General features: G+C 45.1%; 1 protein-coding gene across 7 annotated transcripts in view; it reads right to left on the reverse strand.

Annotated features, from left to right (window-relative positions):
• PPP2R5C (protein phosphatase 2 regulatory subunit B'gamma) overlaps positions 1-22,391 on the reverse strand; it is a 123,420-nt gene that overhangs the window by 75,064 nt on the left and 25,965 nt on the right. Inside the window, exon 1 of one of the 7 annotated variants that reach the window (XM_036882447.2) lies at positions 20,494-21,348. The exons of 4 other annotated variants lie outside the window; for them this stretch is intronic. In XM_036882447.2, coding sequence (XP_036738342.2) covers positions 20,494-20,587 — 94 coding nt within the window. In that variant the 5' untranslated portion in view covers positions 20,588-21,348. Of the gene's footprint in view, positions 1-20,493; positions 21,349-22,391 lie in introns of those variants that run through there. 2 more of the 7 variants (XM_036882445.2, XM_057488138.1) reach the window with 2 other exon arrangements.

A 22,391-nucleotide genomic window follows, 5' to 3' on the forward strand; every position in this document is an offset into this window, starting at 1 on the left:
TTGAGTACTCGGCTAACTGCAAGATGTGTGCCGAGCTGGAAGTCACTGGGATCCACCGGGTGTCAGTCCCTTGGCGAAACTGACCTATAGGGCCACTGCCTACTCCTCAAACCCGCCCTCTCCCCAGGCCACACTTCACCTGCGATCCTGCACCTGTCACACCGGCTTCCTTAGATGTCCCCGCCTTGCCCACAGAGCAGCGTGCTCTCGGCCCTGTAAGGGGCCATTCCGGGGCCAGGAGGCCATCAGCCAGGTTGGACCCAGAGACCCCAGGCCCAAAAGACAGAGGCTGCATTTCTTCCTTACTGTGCCTGTGCTCTGAGCACTTTCTTAAAATCAAATGCTTCTCCAGGAACCTGGCAAGGAAGGAAAGCAAAACAGAAGGTCCTGCCAGACCTTCTAACCTTACTCTGAGGTTTTTTAAAATCACGTGCTTAGAAGCATGCTGAATTTAAGAAAGTGACTCTCCAAGACTTGAGGACTTTTTCTCACAGCTTTTTGGCAGTCATGTTTGGAGAGGAAAGGATAGTGATAGTTAATTAGAGGGTTAACTTCTGATTTTCCCAGCATGTAATAAAGATTCACTCCTCTAATCCAGATTCCTGATAAGACCAAACTGGTAGCTTAATGCATAAGTTCTTGGTACAAAGCACCCTTGAGCATTAAGTATGTATACGTAAGTGAGTATAAGTATGTATGCGACCTGGTAATTTTAAGAGACTTGGATGCCAGGACTGGCCATGAGCCTCTCAAGTTTCACAGAGTCTGGGAAGAGAATTCTCCTCGAGCCACTTGTCCTGGAACAGCGCCAGAAGCAGAGAGGAAAATCCCTACTCAATTCAATGACCGGCCTGTGGACAGGAGCAGCCACACTCAGGGTCATTTAATGTCACGACCTTTCTTCACCTCCCTTCTTTGAGAAGACTGTTCTTTGTTTACATTGAAAACACCATTTCCTCTTGAAGCTGGCTGGGTGTCACTGTCACCGCTTCTACCCTCACAGACGACCTTGGGGGCAAGAGGCGTAGACCAGGGCGCCCGGGCACTGCTCGGACTCTCAAGGTGACCGGCGCGTGAGCCACCACAGTCAGATTGGACCGTGTGTGGTCAGAGGAACAGACCATTTTTAAACTTTGGATTCGGTGGGGACAGGAAGTCAAAACCAAAGCACTCCCAGCCACATGAGAGAAAGTTTAAAACAAAAGCATATTTACTGTGCTTTGATGTTTTATTTAGACGCTGTATTCACAAACATCATGCTGCAGACCCTTAGAACAGCGCCATGAGAAAACTCCACTTCGGACTGGTTGACCGACCCGACGGCCAGCTGGGAGGGGCGGGACTCGCAGGCAGGGCCTCTTACCCGCGAACACACTGGCCTCTCGGGAGGAAACTGAGAGAAGGGAGGGCTAGATGGGCAGAGCAAGAACTGGCACCGAACCAACACGAGCCTCCTCACCCCCGGAGGGCTGAGGTGTCTTGGAGCCGCACTCACGTCCTGGTTCACGCTAAAGGAAACCCCGCCCTCAGGCGGCTGGGGCCGGGGGTAAACAACCTGATCGCAGGGCAGTTCTGGCCCGGACAAAGTTTTCTCCTGAACACGGAAGCTGCCGACGGCCCCGTTTCACTAGCTGGACTCTGAATTTGGGGACGTGGGAAGAAGCAGGGGTCCAATCATCACGCTAACACGACTGAGTGTAGTATGTTCCATGCTCTGTGCCGAGGGCTCACAAATTCTCCACAGGGGAAAACATCATCTCCATTTTGCAAAGGAAGAAATAGCTTCTCAGCAGGTGGTGACTTTCTGGAGCTGTGCCACTGAGCAAAGGTGCACACGGGGGCGGTGGCCACGGAGGCGGCAGGCGAGGAATAACGACAGAGGAGTGGGCAGGGCTGCGGGGCCAGGGCTGCTGGGATCTGAGCCCTGCCCCCAGGGTCCAGCCCCGCTGCAGCTGCTCTGCTCTGGACCAGATGGAACAGTCTTCCTGGAATGGCCTCAGGGGGCCTCCCGGGGTCTCCCACCCTGCAGACACTCACCAACACCTTGATTTTGCCACATCTGTGCATAGTTATTATTTACTTGTTGTTTTCTTTAAATGGACACTTTTTAATAAGCCCTGCCCCAAGCAATATCCCAAGAAACCATGGATTTGCCATGCTAATTATATATTTTTATGTTCATCAATATATAATTATTAAAATAATTTTCAACTCTGAGTCACTTAAAATGATCTCCTATGCACCGATGGTGCCCTTCACACTCAGAGTCCAGGCTTCTCCACAGTATAAAGGGGAGAACCAGACAAGAAATCCCATTTCGCCTGATTTAACGATTTCTGCATGTAAAGTCTACCGACCGCCCTGAATGGGGAGCAGTCAGGGCATCTGCCCTTGTCGTATGTGCTGCCTCTTCCACTGACACAACACAGACACACAATTCCCCTTAGCTGTGCTGACCTCCTGCCATCCTTTGGTTCTATAAATGAAATGCTATTCGTGAAAATATTCGAGAACCCAGAGTTAGAATCTCTCCATCGATCCTGGGCTGTCCATTAGTTCTTTTAAGTTTTGCATTCAAGTTTACACCATAATATTAAGAATGCTCCTGGACAAATTAAATTCAAATTGAACCAGTGTAAATAACACACTAATTCTACTTAAGGAACAGACTATGATAAAGTGGCAGTCCCGTCGCACAAGTCAGCAGGGAGGGGGGCACCTCCCTGGGTGCCCCTGCAGGGCCTCGGCACCACGCACTGGACAGCACCGTTACGCTGGCCCGCTGTAACATAAATGCTTTTCCGAAATGACGCTGAGTCACTCTATTTGAAAGTTGAACTGACCCTCCAAACTGGCTTCTCATCAGTTTTTCCCTTTACATACATTGTTGTGCATATTTTCTAATATTTTAGGTGATATCAAATTCTTTAATGTAAGTAGCCAAAATAGAAATAATATACTGTCCAGTGTAAGTATGTGAGCTTTACACACATCACAGATACCAGCCAGAAGGACTGCATTTCATCGGTGGTCACACAAAGCAAGTGGCCACATCTCTTTCCCTGGAGCTGAGCCAGGCGCCCTGCCTCCGCCTCTGCTGCCATCCACATGCTGGTCCAATCCTGCACACACACATGGCACGGCTGACACAGGCACGTTGCTGCTGGGTGGGTGCATATGCAAGAAAGCCCCCAACACAGCCATGCACTCAGCCCCACCCACATCATTGGCACCCCTGCCACTCTCAGCATCTGTGCAGTCACCTCCGCCACTCACCCACCCCACCTTGGAGAGCTACTGCTGTCACACTCAGTGTCTCTCCACCCGGTGCCCCATGGCACCAGGCAGCTCGGTGCCCTTTCAGTTGACCTCCCAGCGTAGGTATTTCTATTCTCTAGGAACCATGCTCAGATGCAAGCTCCCTCGGGCAAGGCTCTCTTATCTCTGTACTCCTTGCCTAACAGATGTGAGTTTCCCATTCACACCTTTAAATCAAGTATCTGATGGCTATAATTTGACCCAACTTAATAGAAACTGTGATTTTTAAAGTAGGATAACACAGCTACGTTACATTTTAACTGAATGCCTTTGCTAGAAATGAGACGTTTCACAGGACGTTACTGGAGCAGACCTGTCTGCATGAGGAGCCTTGGCTCAGGGTGGATTCCTGCTGCTCTGGACCAGCCCGGCTGCCCCAGCCTCAAGGCGGCCTGAATCAGGGCAGGACTTTCCAAGCCACCACTGAGAATCTGTTCACGGCTTTGAGGTAACTCACCCATTGTTGCGTGAAGTGAAACCCTGGTCTCATTTCAAGAGAGTAGCATATAGTTCACAAACCCTACCTAATTCTACATGCCATGAAGATTTCATTGGAACAAAACGTGATGGGTTGTAAATGCGAATTCAGAGCAGGAATCTGAATGGAGGGGTTTTGAACCCTCAGCTTTTGCGGACTACAGCATACTGAGTCTTGAAGAAGGAGCGGAGAACAATTCAGCATTTTTAGGAATCACTCCCTGGTTCTTTGAGTCATAAAGCTAACTGACTAACAGCTGCCTTGGCGACAGGCCTGAATAATGCACACATTTTCTTTACAAAACGACACTCACAGAACCTGAGGTCCAGATACCACCACACATGTCCTGACTTCAGTTCTGGCTCTTACAAGGCAAGATCGCCGGGCAGTTGGCAGGGTCAGCCGAAGAATGAACAGAAACAGCTTCTGAAAACTTTCCTTTTTTTTCCCACTATGACCACTAACCCAGCATTCAGCATCCAGGAGTGTAATTTCAATACTACAAAAAGCTCCCAACAATGACAGGAACAACACAACAAAGTGAGGCGGAGTTGCTCTCTCCTGAAGAAAGGCAGTTTGCCAGCGCCACTCAGGGCTGGCGGGGTGTGGGGACTGGGGGTCAGGGCTGCCGCCTCCCGGAGCCACCTGGAGCTCGGGGTCTGGACTCCTCCCCGCACGAGCTGTGGGCTTGGACGGTCCCTCCGTGATCAGGGCCGATACAATACATGAGAAACCTCCTAAACACCGATGAAACACAACATGTTTATGAAGTTAAGAGGAAAAATCATCTTCCTTGAAAAAAACCCAAGCTCACGGGCTATTAGATCTTAATGTTCTACTGAAAGCAAAGCACTATCGTATTTCAGTATTTCACCTCACTGAAGTGAAGCACTTCAGTATTTCAACTGAAGTTAAGGCGACAAAGTCAGTTATCCCAGGGAACCAAGAGACCTGAAGAGGCGCGAGCGTCCAGGCGAGCGTCCAGGTTGCCCCAGCCCCCAGGCCAGGTGGGGCCCTAACCCGGTATTTATTTCCCGCTGTGGGTTTCCTTCTGGAAGCAGCAAAGAGACAAAGTCTAAAAAATGCTGTACTCAGAATTCATAATGACAGTTCTCCCTGAACAGTAACGTAGGGCTTCCTTTTCCCATCCTTTCTTCTTTGGGGAGAGGGGACAAATCTTATGCTTCCCTTTCCAGGGTTGCAGTGCAGAAGCCAGCCGGTGTCCTCCAGCCTGGTGTCCTGCATCCTGGTAAACTCCAAGGACAGAGCCACGAGACGGGGCACTAAGGGACACTTCATTCAGACTGCGCCTGAAGTGATTTCAAAATGTCAATTTTCCAGCTTCATGAACAGTTACAAAAAGTGGGTGAATGTGCATTGTTTCTGAGGTGAGAATAAAGAATATCTTTGAGTCTCTGGTGTTTAGAAAAAAACCTTTCTGCTGCCCCAAAGCAGAAAGCCTGTCTCCCTAATGAACTTAGAGTCATCACACTTAGAGATACAAACTAATAATATGTACTCAAGTGGGATGAGCATATATCCCATGCTCACCTGGATTCATATAACCTGATAGGACACCCCCACCCACCCACCTTCTGGCATTATAATTACACCACTGAATAAAATGGGCTTAAAAAAATGTAGGTGAAATTCAGATAACACACAGCTAACCTCGGTACAGCGCAGGCTCAGCAGCGTCTGGAACATTCACACTGCTGTGCAGCCCCCAAACCTCTCCACCACCCAGAACACTTGCACCCCTTTAGGCAGCCACTCCCCGAAGCCTTCAGCGGCCTTGAATCTGCTTTTGGTGTCTATGGGTTTGCCTATTCTGGGCATTTCCTATAGAAGAAATAAAAAATAGGCTTTTCAGTCATTTAAATTGTCTGAATATTATGTGGTAATTACAAATGTAAACAAGGTAAAAACCTGGGATTTGTGGCTTACAATGACATTCTGAGTTAGGATTTTACAGACTGGTAAAATTTCACAAAGAATCTTGAAGATTGAAAAGCTTCAGATTTTATTTTTTCCCTGACAAATAAGAACATGAAAAATAATCATAACATACTGCACTGACGGACAGTGACTGCAATGGGGTATGGGGGGGACTCGATAATAAGGGTGAATGTAATGACCACATAGTTTTTCTTGTGAAACCTTCATAAGAGTGTATATCAATGATATCTTAATAAAGAAATCATAACAGAAAAGATATTTTAATACCAAAAAGGACAACCTTAGAAAAAAGGATAGTTCTGTAAGTTGAATAAATTTAGCTTTATGAAAACCCATACTACTTCACCTTTATTTTTGCCTTGGACAGGTAAAAGCCTTGTCACACAGCAGCGCAGGCCTTTGGAAATGGCTATTAGGACCGCCACCTTTGGAAAATTGGGACCTAGAAAACTACGTTTGTTCCCTAAGAACTTCCAAAAAAAGGTAACTTAGGGACGAAATGGATTTCATCCTGTAAGAATTAAATCTTTTTGATGGCCGAGACTAACAAAAGCTAAATCTACCTAAAAAATGAACAGAAATGGGTCGCAGCTTTGCAAGAGCCACCAACACACTGCCCACCGGGCAGCATGCCTCCCCTGGCCCTGGCCTGGAGGGGTCAGATGGCAGGAGGACAAGCGCTTCTCCCCAGCACGGCCTTTTTAGCCGGGCCATGCTTCCTTGGGGGTGTGCAGAACCACAGGGCAAACTTGACATGCTCCTGGATTCAGTCAGGTACTGTTAACACTTTTACGTTAAACTGTGACTATTGTGGAGTTTAATACAAAATTCAAATAGCTTTTTATGACAAAACCGGAGACTTCAGAGACATTTTGGAGGTTCTCAGTAGCCCAGACCCCCAACAGGAGCGGGCCCTCCCCTCAGAGTCACAGGGGCTGCCCAGGAGGGTCGGGACCGCACTGTCCTGCTCTGATTCCAGCCCAGACAGGGCTGCCTGCACACACAGGCTGGGGCGCTGACAAGGGGTCCTGAAACTTAATGGAAACACATGGGAATACAAAACAATTCTGAAAAGGAACAAAGCTGGAGGACTCATGCTTCCTGATTTTAAAACTTCCTACGAAGCAATAGTAATCAAGGCTGTGGACAGACATACAGACCAATGGACCAGAACAGAGTCCAGAAATAAATCTTCAAATTTATGGTCCATTGATTTTCAACAAGTATGCCAACTCCATTCAATGGGGTAAGAACAGTCTTTTCGGCAAATGGTGCTGGGAAAACTGGATATCCACATGCAAAAGAATCAAGCTGGACCCTTACTCAACACCATAAACACCATAAAAAATTAATGCAAAATGGATCAAAGACCAAATGTAAGAGCTAAGATATAAAACTTGAAAGAAAACATAGGGGCAAATATTTAGATTAGGCAACGATTTCTTAGCTATGACACCAAAACATAAGCAACAAAAGACAGACAAACTGAACTTCATCCAAGTTAAAAACTCTTGTGCTGCAAATGATACCATCAAGAATGGGAAAAGACAACCCACGGACTGGGAAAAAATATTTGCAAAGCCTACCTGTGATGAGGGGCTGGCATCAGAGATGTGAAGTCTCTGCCCCGACAGTCATGCCCGCCACCCGCGGCCACACCTCCATCTGCCACCCATCTTCTATCAGCTCCCTCCTCATTCTGCACACTTCCCATCCCACTGCCCGCGCCAACCCCATTTCCTGCAGAGGCCTCCCCTCTTGTGCCACCAGGAAAACCAAAGCCATTAGGCCCTACCTTCCCCAACTCCCTTCTTAAATTCCCCTTCCTGCTCCAGAAATTTCTGAAAACCTTTTCTGTTGAAGAGGCCACTGAAGATTTTGGTTTTCAGCACACATCTGGTTCTGACAGCTTTACCACTTCCTAAGACAGGAACAGGGCTGACTGTTCAGTGACCATGTCAGAACGACAGCAGGGCGGGTTCATTTATCTCAGTGAAACGCAGCAAGGAAAGGTCTGTTCAACCAGAATGACACAGTCTGAGTAGGTCCTGGTTAGAGGGGCAAGGGGGGGCTGACCTGCACCCCGTGCTCTGGCCCTCACCAGTGAGGGTGTGCCCTAGAGCGGGCTGGGCAGGAGCTGGGAGTATGCGCCAGGGTAAGGCCCAGCAAAGGTAGTTTCTGGCTATGTCTTCAGTCTAAACCCATGATCTTGGCCTTTCAATACTGTGTCCCAGCCAGTCAACCGACTAAAAGCATAGCTGTCACTGCAGAGGTGCAGAAAGACCACACCCCAATTCTGACTAGGATGGGCGACTGGCATATGCCCCCCAGTTTTAATGTCACACCTGCCTTTCATTCTTTGAGTAGGTAACACACTCACACGGTGCAGACACACGGGCTCGCTGAGAACCCACACAGTCCCTCATCAAAGGCATCGCGTTAGCCTCCAGTCTGTCCCCTGAGGTTCGCTGCGGCCCCAGCACAAATGTGTTTTTCGTCCCGCTTGCAAAGGCGGCAGGCTGCGCCACTGCTCCGAGTCTTGCCTTTCCAATAATCACCCTCTGATGCTCTCCATTTCTCAGTCCGCAAAGAGATACAACTTGTTAGAAACCTTTCTCCATGATTTCTCTTGCCATCGCCACACCCCATCCCCACACGATCTTGAGGGCGGGTCGCCCTGGGTCCCTGACAGCATTTTGGGACCACCGAAGAGCTTATCAGCTATTGCTGTTCCTGTGCAGCCTCGCCCCACTCGCAGGGCCCGCCTCTCCTCCCGTGTCTGTCTGAAGCAGGTACAGACAGACGGGCACCCTCAGCGCTGAGCACAGCACCAACCACCGTGGGTGATGCCTAAGTATTTGTCAAAATGAAACAAAGCTTTAGGTGGTTTTAAGGCAGCAAGTCAAAACCAAATTTTGTTCTCCTTTCTGTGTTAGGTATATTCCATTAAGTTTTCCTTCCTTTTGAAATGAACTGTTAACTAAAATATTTTAGTCTTAATTTTAATCATATTTGATATAACAAAGTATGTAGGTTGCTATACCACCACCACTTTAATCAACAAGAGCACACGTACAGTACTTAAGAGCAAAGAATGAGGAAGGAAATGTACAGAGCTTTATGAAAGTCAGGGACATGAGTTCACAGACTTTTTTTGCTATAATGTAAACATTCCCTCAATTGTATACATCATCAAGAAATAGCTGTTTTTACTGCTGTTGTCCTTGGACAACTGCCTATACTAAAACAGTCAGTTTTCAGATAAAGAATGCCTTTCCCACCCTCCAAGAGCTCCACACCATATTACTGCCAACAGAACATCTGGTTTAGTACCAAATTCTAAGAACTATTCATGAAGAATCTTTACTAGTGGTAAATTTTTGCTTTGTAGCCAAAATACTTGTTCAGCTAGGTTGAAAAGGCAACTTCAGTGTGAATCTCTCAGGATGTACAAGGTCCTTAAACCAAGTGGAAAACAGAGTTTATGTTTCTTTAACAGGAGCTTCGGGCTCTGCTAAGGGGCAAGTGGGTGCAGCTTAAGGCTCTGCTGAATTAATTTCATCCATACCCACAAACCCCAGGGTACAGTCTTACCTTCGTGACCCAGAATCTGCATCTCTTATTTTTCTAGATGACACCATAAGATCAGCTAAGCTGGTTTCAGCAGCACTGCACTCTTCACCCCTGTACAAACCTGACAGCGGGCACTATGTAGACGGACCCCTGCGATAAAGGAGCCCACGGGGGCAGCTGTGGTGCTCGCTCAGAACTGTGCGCCACAAAACCCAAGTGCGCGTCCAGCCTCTCCCACCAGTTCCTTCTGGGACCTCAGGCAAGTCGGGAGACCTTTCTGCTTTGGTTTCCACAACTGTAAAAATGAACTAATAATACCTGTCTGCTACCTCGTAGGAAAGAGGATGGCTAATGAACACCTGCTTTGAAGATGAAAAAGGTTCCATGATACTAATGACAAGCAATCTCCTCAGGGACCTACCACCCTGTGGATGGGGAGTACCAGACTGCTCCAAGTAAACTGGTCTTTTGAAACTATTTGCTTAAGCCTGTATGATCTTGAGGAGCTCTGGAAGAAATGAGTGACAGTAATGCCCGGTGTACCAGGTGTTGTGCAAGGAAGCACCCACTGATGGCAGCCGCTGGAACCGCACAGCTCGTGGGCAGTCCCGCCTCAGTTCTGCACCCTCCGAACCCTTATAAATGTTTACACGGGCAGCATGTTTCAGTTGCTATGGAAGCCAGAGTCAAGGCTATCAACGGGCTGTCAGTCCTGTTTCCTGCCAAAGAACACTGTACTGACATGCTTCCTAAACTTCCCTTTATTATCATTAAAATAAAATTAAACACAAAGTACAGTATTAAAAATTTATTTTGGGGGCTCCAAGTTTAGCTTACACTTAAAGGCTCTCTGCTTTTTTGAAAACAGAGAAAAGGCTCAAATCAATAAATGATTAAGCCCATGTACTAAATAACAAGACTACAGGCTGAAATGGTTCTTAATTTTAAATTGACATTTGGCTTTACATAAACACATGTATCCATGCATGCAAACACACACACCCCAAAAGATATTTTTCCAGACCATGTAGGCAGGACAATCTATGTTCATTTAATTGGATACTAATAATTGCAACTCATGTCATAACTAAATGCAAACATTTGAGATTAGTATTTTGAATGTTTACATTTAACTGATGCACAAAACTTAAAAGTAAAAATGCAGGATTCATAGCCATTGATATCGTACTATTTGAGCAAGACAAGTCAATCCGAAGCAAGTTTACATCCCTAGAAAAGGTCAGTTTCAATGCCTGGAGGCCTCATCTGGAAAATACACGAGATAAAACAAGAAAGTTTAAGGCGGGGAAGTAGGGAGAGGGGAAGAAAAGGAGAAAATTCAGGACATCATAAGCTGAACTCGGCTTAAAGTGTAAATTTAAGTTAACCTTCGTTTAAGATTAATAATAACTTTGCAATATCATGTCATTTCTGACTTTATTGCAAAGAAAAAAAGCTTCTGGATTTATCACAGTCTGAAAAACCCTTTCTCACTGGACACTCACCCAGGTTTTCTACAGCATGGCACTCCTCTTAACTGAGGTTTTAGACAAGGAGAAATTTGCTCCTTCTCACTATGCGTTTCTTTGTTCTTGGGGATAATAGACTGGAATGTGGATCTAGGCTCCTTTCTTTCAATTCCCTTGAAAGTAACTTAATTAAACATATTTTTAAGCATAACGCATTCACAGGTTCAGGAAGGAATGGGTGCTTAATCAAGTAAGTGACACAGTTAGGCCTTAACCCTGGACCTGACAGCTCTGGATTTTGCTGTGACTGGATCTGATTCAGGAAGGGGTGTGTGGGAAGCCACCTCCTTATCCAAGAGTTTAAACCAAAATAACAGAAAGAGGCAGAGGCCCACACTTAGTTTCTGCAGTGTATGTATATCTAAGACAATACCAGATAATATCATGTAACAGCGTTAGCTCAGAGCATCACAGATCATTTTAGAGATCTATCAAGATACTAAATGTCTGTGAAAGGCTTAGGTTTCTAACTGTATTATTGTCAATTTTTTTTTCTTAAGAAATAAACAAAAAATCATATACTTTCTGTGACTAAATAAATGCACATTTATATTATTTATGTGAACACACACACACTGGAATGACACGCAGCAAATTCCAAACAATTCACTTGGGTTTAGGGGATAAGGCCGGGCAGAATTCTAGTTTTACTTATAATAAAAAAAAACACAAAAAAACCTAAACTTGAAGTGGCTACATTCACATCTGGACTTTTAAAGTAAATGAGGAAAAGCTAAGAGGAGGCCGGCCTAGGCAGCAAGGGAGGCTCTGGGTTCCAGGGTGATTACTGTCCACCGCACAGAAGCCTGGTGCCGTTTCCACCGCACACTGTGATCAGAGAGGCCTGTTTACATCATTGGCTAAGTAGCTGATTTGAGAATTTTTTTTGAGAGGGGAAGAGAAAATAGAGGCTTAATAAAAAACAGGGACAGGGTCAGACCCAGCCCACACTAGACAGATTCCCTAGGCCAAGGGCTTTCCACTCTTTCGGCGTCAGGACCCACGCACACCCTAAGGACTAGAGGGCCCGAACCATTTTGGACCATGTGAGTTACAGCCACTGATATTTGCCACATCAGAGAATGTTAAAATATTTACTTTTTAATTCATTCAAAATGACAAGAATAGGTCGATTTTGTGTTAAATATTATTATGAAAATAAATTTACCTCCCCTCGGCCCTGCAAAAAAAATGAGCAAGAAGAATAGCAGTGTTTTACACTTTTGCACAGCTCTTTAAAGTCTGACTTAACAGAGGACAGGGAAGTGTGTGCTTCTGCTTCTGTGTTCGATTCGTTCCATGTGTTTTGGCTGAAACGAATGAGAAAAAGCCCAGCCTCGTGCAGATATGTTTAGTTGAAAAGGGGAGGTATTTCAATGGCTTTAAAAAAAACTGTGGACATTCTTTGATTCTACACTAACATTCAACAAGTGATAGTTTCTTAAAGATTAGCTGCAATGTTGAATCTGAAACCATATATGGATGGATGTTTCTATTATACAAAATCCCACGGTGTGGTGTGTCCCACTGTCTTCTGCCCATGTTTTAAATACCATTTATTGTTCATTTGGGAGGTGGTGTCACTTGGGGTTATGCAGACCTTCTACTGTACACATAAAGAAGCCCTGTTTGTTAATATCACCAGGAGTCTTCAGCACTGGGAACTGTCAAGCTCATGCTAGCAGATTCAAGTTTTCCAAAATTCAGATTTTTGCTTGCAAGCTCAAATTTTATCTTTGGGCAACAAGTGGTACCAGTGTTGTTTGTTTCACTTGAATTGATAGGCTTGCTTCATTCCTTTTTGAGAAAATTGCCAAATATTTAAGTCTTCATAACCACAGTTTGTCTGCCTTTTGTTCTTTCAAGTAAAAGTGATGTTCTTGAAAAAGTGGCTAGTTTAGCTTGCAACTCAAACAATTACACAGTTTTTCTTGAGACAGCCACCATACTCTAGCATGCCAGAGAGATTTATGTGAACTTTGCGTTTCATCACAGGGATATTACAAGGTGTGTACACAAGGGGTGAAACTTAATAAAACTCATCATTTCATTCTTCATCAAGGACATTCATCAGGTCAGACTGGTGTGCATGTGGTAGAGCACACAGTGGCCTCTACTTTGACACCACTGCCTGTTCTATGGAAGGAGCTGTTTTGCCCATCACTGCCTTTGTACCATCAGGGCAGATGGCCACACAGGGCAAGGGGCAGACAGGCCTTGGTATTCTTATGAAGACGGATTTGACTTTGCAGACTCCCTGAAAGTATCTCTGGGCCTCCAGGGGTCCATGGACACTGCCTTATGCAAAACTGAGGACCCCTTCACAGGTGTCAAAGCCCTGAAAACATGGCTGGCACATGCCACCCCCTGAAAAGCTTGGCCTACTACATAAAGGTGAAAAAACAATTCCTAGTTGTATACGTTTTTGCCTATAAATGAAAATACACATGCATGCACACACCCTTTCCACCTCTTCCTTCTTGAAGCCTGCCAGGAATAAAGGGCCAAAAGTTTAGGAAGAATTGGACTTTCTTCCTACAGGAAACATCACTATTCTCAAAACTTCAGAAGTCAAAATACTGTAATTAGAATACACTGTTCATGAATAGTACAACCAGCTGACAAAAATCCAAATGTAATATAAAAAGTTCATATGTATCAGTGACAGAGACTGGAAAACCTAATCAGTGTTAGCTCAAGTTCTATTAAAAACACCACAATATTAAAACCTCAAACAATAAGATATATAGTTGAGATTTGCCGAGTTCAAACATTATCTCAATTAAAATATCCCTACATAAAAAAGAAATTCAGGTAAGTTTATTGGAATGGGTTTGGACAATAAGTAAACTTTTGGAAGTCAAAAGCTAAAGCATGAGAAAGCAACATCTGCATTTAAAACAAGTACAGGGAAGTGACAAGTGAAGTCACCCTATTTGGGATGAATTACAGATAGTGTATCTCTGACTGCTAAAAACAGAATTCCTTATGAATATTATGCTAAACTCTAATCTTCAAAAGAGTGAAAAATGTTGGGAGAAGAGTAATGCATATAAATGCTGATTTCTTCTTTTACTTAGCAAATGGGACCCATGAGAACTGAAGGACTGAGTGGGTCAGTAAGGATGCCAGCAGGGGAGCCTGGAGGTCGTGCCTGGGGGCTCTTAGGTAATTTCACACACCATCTACAGGTAGAGCAAGGAGCATGTGCCTGGATGACTGATGACGCGTTTCCTCCAGGCAGTGAAGTGACAAGTAAACTGCAAGAGGAGAGACGGTGTGGTAAGTGGGGGAGGGAGGAGAGATGAGCTTCAAGGTGAGCAGATACAGGTAATGCAGCGGTAGGAAAAGAAAACAGGCTGTGGCTAAGATTCGGGGCTCTGAAGTAGCACATATGACCCAGAACGGAAGTGAGGACACTTCTGGAGCCTTCTGCCCCCTGGGCACCCTCAGCACTTGTGTATTCACATCTTTAACCTCCCGAGATCCAGGCAGGCGGGCCATCTTGTTCCCATTTAATTCCCATTTCCCGGCATAGAGAATGAGTCAGCTTGCCCAGGATGGCTCAGTCCTGTTGCCTCAGACCCCTGTCCTGAATCACTAAGGAGGCAGCCTCTCAAGTTCAGAGGGAACCTGGGTCTTATTTTAGAGTGTGCCTTAAGGGTTCTTACACTTTAAAAGACCAGTAAAAGAGCCAATAAACACCAAAATAGGTGAACACCCCCAAAATATCATTTGGTAAGGTGGTGCAGCTGTGCATGCAGCCATATGAGCTAGCAATGAGGGAACCCAGCCAACTGGCAGGGGCACCCTGCTTTGGGGCTGGCAGCACTGAGGGAACACCAGCACCAAGGCGCTGGGCTGCAGGGTCTCAACCTGCCCAGCCCTGAATGGCCAAGCCCTCACTGGATTATTTCCATCAAGGCCACTATTTTAACAATGGAATAAAAGGGAAAAATATAGGAAAAGCCAAAACGCAGACATGAAAGGAATGTTCACCATTTAGGAAACAATTTCTAGGTAATTACATTTTCTCTGCACATTTTTTCTAAAGCAGAGTGTTTTAAAGATATTTCAAACATTATGAGAAAGTTTAAACCTACCTGGAAGTCCAGTGAGCACCTGCATACCCACTTCCCTAGATCCAGCAAACTATCCTATTTTAGCGTATTTTCTTTACAGTTACTTTTCTCTTTACTATTGGAAATAGCTGCAGAGATCATGACCCTCACTTCAGTCTGCAATCCCCGAGCCAAGGGCCATCCCGACAGCGCCCCGGCGCCCACGAGACCCCCGGAAGTTCCACATCATCCCTACTGTTCTGTGCACAGCTGCTCTGCGTGCCCCGCAGGGTCCTCCACAGGTTTCTGTGCTTTAGAACAAAGATCTGATAGAGAGTCACTCAGTGTGTTCGACTGTTACAGCTCTAGTTTTTTTGTTTTGTTTTTTGACTCGAAGGGTTTTGCTGTATGAACAATCCCAGGCCTAAACCAAAGCCATACTGCACTTGCTCTGGTGCTGGTCTGTCCTCACGCACTTCAGCCAATGTCTTTCCAAGATCAGAAAGAGACTTTTCTTTAAATACATTAGTTAGAGAAATGATCTACCCCATCTTTAAGAGTTCTCCATGACTCCATATCCTCGGTAGTACTATTTCCATCACAGGGGAGAGGAGATTTAGTCTGAAGCAAGGCCCTGAGCTGAGTGGTTAGCTGTGCCCACTTTCTCAACCACTTACTGTGTCCAGCTTCTCATGAGCCTGACAAGTACTTTTTGACTGATCGAGTAATTAGCTAAGGGGAACCGTTATATTAGCTGAGGGTTAACTGTTACTGACCGGCATTCAGAGAAAAACCTTTTATTTTCAATCCACTGACACGGACTGAGTGCCTGCGTTCCAGGAATGATGCTAGAAGATCATGAGAAATAACGTGCGCAGACCACCACCTTCCCTGGGATGCTTATCATGTGTGCAAGAGGTAAGAACAGTAAGCCAACAACTAACACCTGGCAGAGGTGGTAAGTGGAATAGGACAGGTGGGAAGGAGATGACCAACTCCACCTCTCTCCCTCCACACACACCGAGAACGTATGCATGGAGATGAACAAACACTCATTTAAACCTGAGATGAGCCTCGAACTTCAGACACTCAGATGCACTGTTACAAGAGAACAGTGACAATCAGAAGGGCCATGCGATGTGGACGCCGTTGCCCCAGCCCGCAGCACTCCGGGGTGGTGCAGAGGAGAGCCCGAGCTCAGGCTCTGGCTTCATCTGGCCTCTGTGGCCCTGAGCAGGGGGTTCCTTTCTCTTCTAGACCAAAACGGAAACATAATGCCTTCCAGCACCAGGTGGATTTGTTAGACGATACGGCCCTGCCTGCACACTTACTGTGCTCCATGAACATCACCTCTCCTGGACAGCCACCTGCAGGGCTTGGGGACATGCAGCTGGCAAAGGGGGCAGGAGGCCTGGATTCAGCCTTATAGGGCTGTGACCTTGGGGAGGAGAGACACTAGGCTATGTTAACATAGACAGTACGGTTAACAGAGACACTTTGCCATTAAACCTGACACATGGCACCTGAGGTAGGATGTCCCTGAACCACTCTGCCTGTGAGGAGCCTGCTCTCTGCCTAGGTTTAAAAACATATCCTTTTCTTGACTACCAACTGTACCTCTTAATTTTTTCCTCATTCTTCTACACAATTAATATAGTTGAATGAAAAAATTGGAGGAGCCTAGTTTTTGTTGCAAGGTGGGAGTCAGGGTCAGAAACCCCTGAGAATACATTACACCCAAGTTCAAGAGAAGACTAATTAACAAAAGGTGTGCAGGCTTCACACAAACATGCATCTCCCAGAGAGCTACCTGTTGCTTTGGTTACTTTCTACACCTCAGGAATACATAAGAAACCACCTTACATATGAGTGACAGGTATACAGCATTTAGATGCTTGTTAATTAAACATCTTGAGAGGAGCTGATGCACTATTCAGAAAGAAGGAATCACTGGTTTGATATTCTGAGGGGTCTTTTATGTATGGCCATCACCGAAACATTGTGGGGAGCAAGGATAACACCAGGTCCCCATGCTCCCCAAGTTGATGGCTTTCACCGGTGCCAGCGGGGTCTGCGCCGCTAGCCCCTGCATTGTGCGTGGGCAGCAGTATTACGGAGGCGGGACCACGTGATTGACCTCCACGTTGCCTTGTGCACGGTTTCCTCTAAGTGTTTAATGGGAAGATGAAGACAGACTTGCATTACACTGGTGCCTCACGGAACACTTGGGAGGAAACAGACTTTTCTACAGTCAGACCCCCACTTCTCAGGAAAAATGGGTTTACACGAAAAAAATAATTTGCTCTGCAGCTCCCACGGCCACGGCCACTTCTCAGTCTTTCAAAGATAGACTCACCAACCGAGTTTCCTAACAACCAGAACAAGATTAGAGCAGATTAAAAACTTTCTTGAGGCAGGAAGAGAAGCAGCTTGGAAAATGATGGAGATTGGTGTCCTCTCTGGCCATCAACACCTCTCTGGCTGGACTGTTCATTCCTGCCTTAAACCTGGCTCTGCAGTGACACGTACTTTACTACACTGCCAGGCAATTAAAAAATTTAGGGAATGGTCTAAAATAGGGGTCGGCAAACTATATCGCATGGGCCAAATCTGGTGTGCCACCAGGTTTTGTAAATAAAGCTTTATTGGAACATGGTCATACCTATTCATTTACTTACTATCTGTGGCTGCTTTCACAGCCAAAAATGTTTATTATCCATCCCTTTTCTGAAAGTTTGTCACTCCCAGCCTAGAACTGTGCTGTCCAAAAAAAAAAAAATCCAGAGTCTGAGTTGCACTAGCCACATTTTAAGTGCTGAACAGTCTCGTGTGGCTGGGGCCACTGCAGTGGCCAGCCCAGAGAACACTGCCACCACCACAGACAGCTCTCTTGGACAGCACTGGAGGTACAGGATTTAAGTCACCAAGCTAAATTTACAGCCTTCAAGTTCCAGGTGACCCTCTCTTCCTACAGAGAAGTTCTCACTGTTTCAACAATATGAATAACTCTGAACAAACTTCAAAGTCCCTTTCACACTTGAGTTCTTGGATATGCTAATTCACTAAGTTCATTGCAAACTATAGATCATTTAATAGAAGATAACTATCAACCCAATTGAGACTATTAATCGGTTTGATGATTGCATTGGTTTATTCATTTACTCGGCTGCCCCACCCCTCAGGGGACCCGTAAACCCCGGAACTGGGCAGAGTGCTTGCTTCATAGTCTCAGTTAGGAACCTGCTTGGCACATGGCAGCAGGGACTTGACAAATATTTGTAAAATGAATGAAGAAATTAACCCTGGGCACAAAACTGTCACACAAGAGGCCGCTGAAACAGATGGCTGCTGATAAGGCACTGGGAAAAACTGCTAGTATAACCCTGCGGCAAAAGGTTCTACAAATAGCCAAAATTTTTATTTTAAGATGAGTTAATTTTTTTAAAAAGATTCCAAACAAAACAAAACAACTGCCTGGGTTTGGATTCTGACCCCAATGCTTACGGGCTGGGTGACCTTGGCAGGGAGACTGCCCCTCCCCAGATGGGATCCCTCGTGCGGCCTCCTCCCGGCGTCACTGCATCACACCTGCTCCCCCAGCACCTGCCCAGTTAGCTCCTCCTGTGTCCCTCCTGCACAGGGCCCCGGAGTGGTCCTCGTCTGGGCGGGGCTGTGTCTCAGGCCTGTTTAATGACCCTGGACATACACAGAGCTGCTAGTTGATCAAGAATCTATAAGTCAATATAAATAAAACAAATTTTGCTAATCCACACATAAATATGCTTGTTCTAAAAAGTCCTTATGAGTAAATCAAGTGCTCTTCAAAGTTTTGAAATTAGAAATTAACCACACTGTTTGAATCAGAAGCTAGTCTTAGGCTCCTAAAGGGCACCCCTTCTTAAACACTCAGGTCTCTTTCAGGTTAACACACTTCCCTACTTTCTCCCTCCATAATTAGCAATCAACCAACCACTCAGCCGACAGCAATGAACTGGCCATAAGGTCTTGGAACAAAAATTAAAAAAAAATCAACGTGGTATAAAATACAAAATCAAGTTCTCCATTTCAGAATAAATCCACAGTTCAAAAAATGACTGTTCCACTTAAGTGTCTAATAAAATCAGGAAATTCACAAACCAAAAAAAATCTATGGTATTTATAAGAAGATACCTCAGCAGTATAAAAAATATTTTATATGTAATAAAATTACCTTTTTGCTAACTAGTTAGTCAGTACTTAAGAATTTATATTTGAACACAAACACATTTTGTTTTTGCCCAGTTAGTTCCTGCAATTAAAATAGCTAAGTGCTGTCTATGGACAACCCTTCCCTCGCTCTTTCCTGGGTGCACCACAGATGATAAATCCGGAGCCTGACCTACAAGTTGGTCACTGTGGACAGTAACTTCCGCCAGCTTCAATAACGAGGACTTGGAGAGAAAAGCAACACCCATTTTATTCCGACAGATTGGGGATTCATGCAGTTTTACCTTCCCTGGGTACACCCTAGGATCTGAAAAATCCTGTCCGGCATTTTAGTCATTCGGACTATTAGTCACCTGGAAATCCTGCCCCCACCCTTCCTTAACGTGGGCCCTTGAGGGAGACTCTGACAGGTATGACTGTTTTGTCAGGGCCTGGCTGTGCTACTGTAAATTTCAATGTGAGCTGATGAGGCTTCACATCCATTTTCTATTTCACCTGAATATGAACAAAAAATTTATATGACAAATTTTAAAGTACAAACTAAGAATAAAGTGTACCAGTACCCTGATGTCCATATTTGAATACTGTTGTTTATTACTATGTTAATTGTTTTTAAGCTAAATTTTGAACCCAAATTTTTATCAACTGTGAGGCAAACTGTAATTATTAAAAGTGATCTCTATGCACATTGAAAACTTGTTGCCATTTAAAAAGCTTAAGAGTCAAATGTCAACACAGAGGCTATTTAAATATAAAACGTTTCCTACTATTCCATGGAAATGCTAACATCTCAGGTATCATGACCCACAATGGATTTCAGTATTTCAAAGCACGAGCATATTTCTCTTAGGTTCCATGGCAAGATGAAAACAATCCTTTTAAAGGAAGTTCTTCTTTAATAATTTCTGCATACTTTTAATTGCAATACATTTTTAATTCGGAGATGAGTCCCTGATGAAACCTTTGCAGTGTCAAGCAACACAGATGTAACAGAAACTGCATACGGACAACTTGGCCAGGCGCTGCCGCCCGCCTCTCCTTCCTACCTCCACCCAATACCTTCCCCGGGCAGTGACTTCACATCCTTTGACATCAGCACAGCTCTGAAAGGGGGATGGGAGAGCGAGCAGAAAGCAGAAAAACCAGCTTTGAACTATGCATGCAAGGCCTCTCTCAAGACTCAAATTCTGTAAGTAGTTTCTAAAATGCCAAATTGCACTGACATAACCAGCCTCTTCTTGTTAAGGCTGCAGCAAAACAGAATGAATTCGGCTGGAGAGGACTTCCTGCTTTTCTTATCTGAAGCACAATAGCCATTTATTAACTAACCACAGAAGGTTCCGATTCAGTGAAACACACAATAACTTACCTCGAATATGGAGAAGGGCCACGGGCTGGAAAGGCCCATTGGAGTTGGCCGCATCCACCACCATCCTGCTGCCCGCTTTATTACATGTCAACATCTAGACTTCAGCGGGAAAGGCAATGTACTCCTTAAGGCAAGAAACCAGCCTCCATTTTAGTTAAAAAAAAAAGACAAACTGAAGCTCTGCAGCTGGAGGGAACTGGCTGCTTCGTGATGTCAGCAGGCATGGAGCTTGCTGATTGGCTGGAAGCTGCAACTTAAAATGACACTAAAAAAACTGCAAATGGAAAAGAGTGTTCGGTCTGGCTGTCAGTGTGCAGGAAACGCTTGGGCATTTTTCAGCTGTCTGCAGGCTCCGTTTCTTGATAACTTTTAGGCAGAGATCCCATCTCTTGGGGGGCCAGGCTGAGGCCACAACCCCGGGCAGAGGGGGAGAAGATGATTCTGAGAGCTACGGAAACAGCGCGTGCGTGGGCTCCGGGAAGTTTCCATCAGAGACTTTCCCTAGCCGGCACCCCAAATTCAGAGGGGCTTAATACCCACCCGGCCACCTTCTGTCTCCTGCTTCGAAGTACTTTACTATCTGCACCGTAGTTAGCAGGTGGGCAACAGGGGTTTTTTGGTTAAAGCAAATGGCTATTCGAATATTTTGGAATTTCAAGTCATTACTATGGACTCTTCCTCAGCCTCTCCTACTGCCAAGTTATGAGCTGATCCTTAAACACTGGTTTTTCTTCAGATTTTTTTTTACTGGAAAAATTAAGCTACAAATTACGTGGAAAATGAAAGCCTCAAATTTAATAGCTAGAATGTGCTACAAATGAAAGGTATTTATACCACCTGGCTGTGGGAATAAAAAAAAGCTATAAAATGAAAAATGCAGTGTTTATTTTTGTATCTTAAAGGTGTGAACACATTAGATATTTTTAAGTTTTAGATATTTTATATTAAAAATTTTTAAACTAAAAATGATATTTTACTTATTTTTATGGGGCTAGTATTAAAGGCTATCATTTAGATCTTAGTATACTATCTTCAAAAAAAGTTTAATGCAAAAAGTTTTTGCAAGCTAAAAGACACTATTTCTGATTTGAAATATGGGGAAGTTGGAGAGGTGCTCCCTACAAGAAATATTATTACTTGCTCCAAATGAAAATCAATAAACCATAAAAAAAAATCTCTGGCAGGTAGACCTGAAAAGAACTCCTCACTTCACACACACAACCAAGTCTGATCAAAACATGTCTTCTCTTTTTAAACTTTCTCACACAACTCCCTCACCCACTTACCCACTTGTGAACAAGAAAGAAAAGACTTCTGGTTCCTAAATACAACTCCCAACAGTCAGAAACACCTGACAGCCCTCTGGGGCTTGCTACTAGGGCTGTGGGCTGTCACTCAGTGAATGCATGCTCTGCTGCGTCCTTCAGGGGTTCAGGGAGTCCCTCTCCCTAGTAAGGATGTTGTTTTTACTATGTGTATCAAAAGCCATTAAAAAACAAACATGTATAAGCAAACCAAATCCCACCCATGCGCTGCTCTTTCCGCAGAGCTGAAGACTGGATCCCACAGCAAGCCTCGAAGGTATTTTGGACAGGAGGGCACTGTGTGCACGGGCCCTCCCCGTCTGACCACACCTGGCCTCACACCTGCCCAGCTCTTCTGCTATCTGAAGAGCAGACATGGTGTAACTAAAATAGCCTGTGCTTTGGGTCAGGTAAATGGATTTAAATTCTGGCTCCTGGTGCTCAGGGCTGTCAGATGCAGCCAGGATGGCTCTCCTGGGATTCACCAGCACCTTCTCACCCAAGAAGGGATGCCAGATGAACCCAGACCTGAGTGTAATTAGGAACATGGCATGCAGGGGGCTTGGGGAGGGGTCCAGGAGCATGATTACTGCA

The sequence above is a fragment of the Manis pentadactyla genome, chromosome 11 (genome assembly GCF_030020395.1).
Source record: "Manis pentadactyla isolate mManPen7 chromosome 11, mManPen7.hap1, whole genome shotgun sequence".
Taxonomy (NCBI): Eukaryota; Metazoa; Chordata; class Mammalia; order Pholidota; family Manidae; genus Manis; species Manis pentadactyla.